At 33.3% G+C, this 5,557-nt stretch overlaps 1 protein-coding gene across 1 annotated transcript; it reads left to right on the plus strand.

Moving 5' to 3' along the window:
• Positions 1-4,226: 4,226 nt before the first annotated feature.
• LOC109613905 (uncharacterized) lies at positions 4,227-4,806 on the plus strand. Its single transcript, XM_020039071.2, has 2 exons — positions 4,227-4,564; positions 4,621-4,806. The coding sequence occupies exons 1-2, from the start codon at positions 4,247-4,249 to the stop codon at positions 4,801-4,803; spliced, it is 501 nt and encodes a 166-aa protein (XP_019894630.1). The 5' UTR covers positions 4,227-4,246; the 3' UTR covers positions 4,804-4,806.
• Positions 4,807-5,557: the final 751 nt, after the last annotated feature.

The following is a 5,557-nucleotide window of genomic DNA, read 5'->3' on the forward strand; positions in this document are numbered from 1 at the left end:
CAGGGATGAATTCTAACATTTTGGATGACCATTGGATTAAATTTAGCTGTAAAATGAACCACAACAACTAACAGCACGATGGAGTGCGTAAATGTTGAGCAAATGTCCATGGTCAAAAAATTAAGGGTAATATATGAGCTCTATGACATAATTTCAAAAGAGAAATCTTCCAAAATTGATTCGGAAATAAGGGGACTTCTACCATATTGTTGTGTTGTAGGGTATCACATGGTCGGCCCCGCACGTCTATAGCCCAATGTGTGCATTTTCTCGTTATTTTAAGCCGAATGGGATATTTCCTATTTTGGAGAAAAAATCATTGCAGAGATCTGTCTATACCTCCAAATAGTTGGTATTTCTATACTTTTCACCGAAATTATTTTAAATTAGGAATTGCTTCTTCAGCGAAAAGTTCAGGAATTAAGTACTCATTTACAAAACCATTCCATATCTTAATCCACTCGACACCATCAGTTATCGTTATATAAAATTTCACGGTTTCATCTCTATCCCTTCTCCCAATATCAAAACTACATAGTTCAATTTAGTTTTTTTTTCCGAATAACTAAAATATCAAAATTCAGAATTTTATTTCTATGCAACGAAATACCAAATTTGATACTTCTTAGTACTTTTCGTACAATTATAGCAAACATTTTCAAAACCGCCTCCATACACCAAGTCCAGATACCAACAGAGATCTCTATAACAAATTTCGGGATTCCCTTTACCCAATACCAAATGTTGTACTACTTAGTACTTTTAGTACAATTATAGGACACATTTCCAAAACCATCTCTATATCTCAATTCCAGAGACCTCAATATAATATTGGAGGATTCAAGTTCTGTTTCCTCAGCCAATACGAAATTCAGTACCATTTAGTAGTTTTCGTAAAAAAATATAGGACGCATTTCAAAACCACCGCCAAATCTCGATTTTCGATTCAATTATAGTACACATTTCCGAAATCATCCTCCACATCAACAGAGAGCCTAATACCAAATTGTACCAAATATAGTACCAATACCAATTTAGTACCACTAAGTACTTTTCGTTATTGTACACAATTCCAAAACCATCCCCATATATCAATTCCAGATACCAACAGAGAGGTCTGTATCAATTTTCAAGATTTCAGCTCTATTTCTTCTCCCAATACCAATTTTAGTACTACAATTATCCTACGTATTTTATTTTCGAAAAATTATGCTACGTATTTCCAAAACCATCACCAATAGTGACATCCATACCAAATTTCAGGTTTTCATCTATATCCCTTCACCCAATACCATAGTTAGTACTAATTTACTTTCCGTACAATTATAGTACAACATAGACCTCAATATCAAATTTAAATATTCCAGTTTTATTCCTTCAAGTAATACCAAATGTAATACTTTTTAGTACTTTTCGTACAATTATAGTACACTTTTTCGAAACCACCCCTAAATGTCCAGGCAACCTTATAAAAAATTTCAGATTTCAAACACAATCCGTTCACCTAATACTAAATTGTACCATATATAGTACTACTCGTACAATTATGGTACACATTTCAAAACCATTACCACATTTCAATTTTAGATACAAACAGAGGCCTAAATATCAAATTTGAGTATTCCAGTTCATCCAATACTAAAATTTTGTACCATTTAGTACTTTTCGTACAAATCTCAAACACATATACCATCAGTAATCCAAATATCCAATTTCAGAATTTTATCTCCATCCCTTTACCCGATAACCAATTTAGTACCATTCAGCACTTTTTGTAGAATTGTAGTAAACATTTCCGAAACCATCTCCATTTGTAGAGGCACCACATGAACAGCGATCCTAATTTCAAATTTCCGATTTCAAACCTAATTAAAAATTGTACCAAATATGGTAATAATTAGTACGTTCATTTCACCAAAATCCAAATTGTACCAAATTTAGTACCATTTTGTACTTATGTACAAATTTAGAGAACTACCTCCATATCCCAATCCTACACTCCGCCAATAATGTTTATTTCTAATTTCAAGCATCCAGCTCCATCCGTTACTCCAAATTAAAATTGTACCAACATTTCGTAAATTTTAGTACGTACAGGCACCGGTTCCCATAACAACCTACATTATGCAATCCAATAGAATTTTTCATTCTAAATTGCCCGATTCCAACTCTATCGGTTCTCCCAAAATTTCTACAATGCAATAATAATTTTATTTCACGGAATTCGGTTCTCCCAAATATAGTACCATTTAGTACTTTTTGTACACATGAGAAGAAATTTCGAAAACTATCTACGTACCCCAATCCTACAATTTTATATTAATGTTATTTCCTAATTTCAGGTTTCCATTCTACTGGCTCTTACAAAATTGAAATTGTAAAAAGTTTAGTACCTCTTAGTACTTTTCATGTACATATTAAAATAACATTTCGAAAACCACCCCCATATCCCAATTCTACACTTCGCCAATAATGTTTATTTTAAACTTCAGAATTCCAGCTCCATCCGTTACTCCAAATTCAAATTGTATCAAATTTAGTCCCATTTAGTACTTTTCGTATACATGAGAACACACTTCCAAAACTATCTTCTTACATCGACCCTACTCCTCAACCTTGCTTACCATTCCAAATACCATTTTTAGTTCTAACCGTTCACATGATACGAAATGGTACTTGTAAACTTATAGTGGGAATATCCCAAAACTCCTTTTGGTACATCCATCATACACTTTATCATAGATCCTCGCTCTAAAGGTTCGTCAAATGCATAGAAACCATATGTAGTACTTTTTAGTACTTTTCGTACCTTTCTAGTGCGAATTTCCAAAAACCCAACCTTATATGACATCTTCGGGCCAAGAGTGACCCAAACCTTCAAGATTCTAGCATAAACTGTTCGGAGTTCGTAATGAAGTTCATTATTGCCATTGCCTTTTATGATAGAAAACTGCATCTCCCTATATTCGGTATTTTGATGAATTTGTCCACACACTTTAATACATTTATTTGAAATTCAAAATTTAGAGTTGAAAATGGGTCCAGATTCCGAAGACAGAAAATTTTCTGTACAGATCTACACCTTTGTATAGCCCCATATTTTTGTATTTGGCGGAAATCATATTTTTTCACCGGAATTGTTTCAAATTACGTACTTAGAGTTTCTGATGGCAACTACTTCCTATAACAGAATATTGCCTAAATAGATCTACGTCTTTGTATAACCTCCTGACATTCGATATTGTATGTCCCGATATTCGGTATTATCACGACTTTAACCACATTTTTCACCGAAATTGTTTCAAAATTAGTATTTGGACTACCTCATAAGACAGAAAATTGCCTAAACAGGTCAATGTCTTCGTATAGCCCCCATATAATTTAACCTCCTGCTATTTGGTATTTTCACGATTTTTACCACATTTTTAACGGAATTGTTTCACATCTAGAATTTATAGTTCGCAATGGACACTTCTTCCTGTACAGGGTCCACGCCTTCGGATATCGACGATATAACCTTCCAATATTCTGTATTTTTCCAATTTTTGACACATTTCTCAACGGGATTATCCTAAAATTGATATTTGTGGTTCGCAATATGCCTTCCCTGGCAGATAATTGACTTTAGAGACTCAAGCTTTCGAATATCCCCTTTATGACTGTATCATCCGATACTCGATATTTTTATAATTTTAGAGTAATTTTTTCAACGTTTCTTTCGAAATAGTTGCTTGTTTTACTTGTTTGATATTAATTATTTTTTATGAAACCATTTCGTTTCAGCAGTACCCTCTGATGTTCGTGGAGTGCTTTGTGGAATCTGTTGTAACTCTTTAGGATAATTTGATCTTCTACAGAACAACTGTCTTTTGTGAAGACAACTTGGCTTAAAATTCCTCGTATTTTAACGTATATGTTCCTGCCGTTTGGTACAAATCGATTGGTTTATTGATTTTTAATTTCATATAAATCCAATTATTCTCAGTCAAAATTTGCAGATATTATAAACAAATTTTGAAAATAATTTTCTAGGAAAAGTAATTAACTCTAGATTGATTAGGGTTTTTTTTCCTAATTTTCTTCCCACACTTTGATTCAAACCGAAAACATGACTAAGGTATGGACTTTAAATATTTTCATTATTTTAAACTTTACAACAAACATTTTTGGATGGGTATGTATGTTTTGAATTGAATTTATTTCTTATAATATATGAAGATTCTATATATGTCAGCGCTCTTTTTATATGAATTTTGAAAAATTAACCATAGAACATGATGAAGAATTTGTGAAAAGTGTATCATTCAAATTGATTGCTTCGAATCGGCATAATGCCATAAATGGTTCTTTTGTATTTGCCGAAGACATCAATGAGTTTCAGATTTCAAATCGTATCGTATCACGAAAACTCAATGGAAGATATTGGCAGTTGTATAATGTGTCCATCAATGGTTGCCATTTGTTAGACAATTCTATGGGGAAAAGGAATCCCATTTTTGATGTAGTTATGAAAGAAGTTCGGAAGAGCATCAGAAATCTACCCAACCGATGTCCCATGAAAAAGGTAAGGATTTTGATTTATCTGAAGACATTGAATTTTGATTTGTCTTCTTTATATAGCACACGAAAATTTCCGTATTGGATTTTCACTACAATGAGGAATTATTTCCACCCTATATGCCGAGCGGAACATTCGACAGTTGGTTTATGTTATCGTCTAAAAAGAAACTGCTTATGAAGATATTCACAAGCACCGAAATTGAGGCGAGGAACAGTGAAAAATATCGCAGGAGAAAACTTTAATGAAAATTCTTGGAAAAAATATAATTTCGATATTTTGTATTTAGATCGATTCGAACTCTCTCAATACCATAACAAAAGTTGCGGGACTGAAACCTATAAGGTATTTTATATACTACTTTGATTTCGCTGAGACAACTTTGTCTTCTTAGAATGTTTTGAATTCAAAACATAAACTGGGTCTACATCTACAAGCACAGGTCCGGTTTGATGTCTACTCGATTTTCTTTAAGAACTTTTGAACTTCAGAGGACCGCTTAGATCGCTTGGTTTTCTACAGGAGCACATGGGCTTCTAGATACTCCTTTGGCTCGTATAATATCATTTGTGCTTTTGTTGTCCTCTTCAATGAAGGCGACCACGACGCCTTCAATATCAATTGATGATTTGGAAAACAAACAGGCCAGTTATAGAACAGATACTTGATCTTTTCTATGAGCCTTCGTTGTTTCGCAAGATCCTTGGTCTTATTTTCGACAACTTGTTCTTCATGTTCTTAAGGTGTGAATACATAAACAGCTTGAAGACTTCGCATGGCATATTTTGTGACATATCATAAAAGGATGACAGAGCCGCACTCGAATCCTACCGTCGTTTCCTATTATGTACCCCCACCTTTATTTTCTGTAAGACAAAAATCTCTCAGGCAAATACAGGGTTAAGTAAAAAACTGCAACAAATCAAACGTCATTATTTTTACATGTTTTTTAATTTTATTAAATGGAGTCAAAAAAATATCGGAAATAGCATAAAATTT

The sequence above is a fragment of the Musca domestica genome, unplaced genomic scaffold, assembly GCF_030504385.1.
Source record: "Musca domestica strain aabys unplaced genomic scaffold, Musca_domestica.polishedcontigs.V.1.1 2, whole genome shotgun sequence".
In the NCBI taxonomy this organism is placed as follows: Eukaryota; Metazoa; Arthropoda; class Insecta; order Diptera; family Muscidae; genus Musca; species Musca domestica.

Bases quoted from the DNA above. Each gene is read 5' to 3' on its own strand.
- LOC109613905 (XM_020039071.2), top strand. From the start codon at position 4,247: ATGAATTTTGAAAAATTAACCATAGAACATGATGAAGAATTTGTGAAA. The intron at 4,565-4,620 runs GTAAGGATTTTG...TTCTTTATATAG, and splicing joins ACCGATGTCCCATGAAAAAG to CACACGAAAATTTCCGTATT.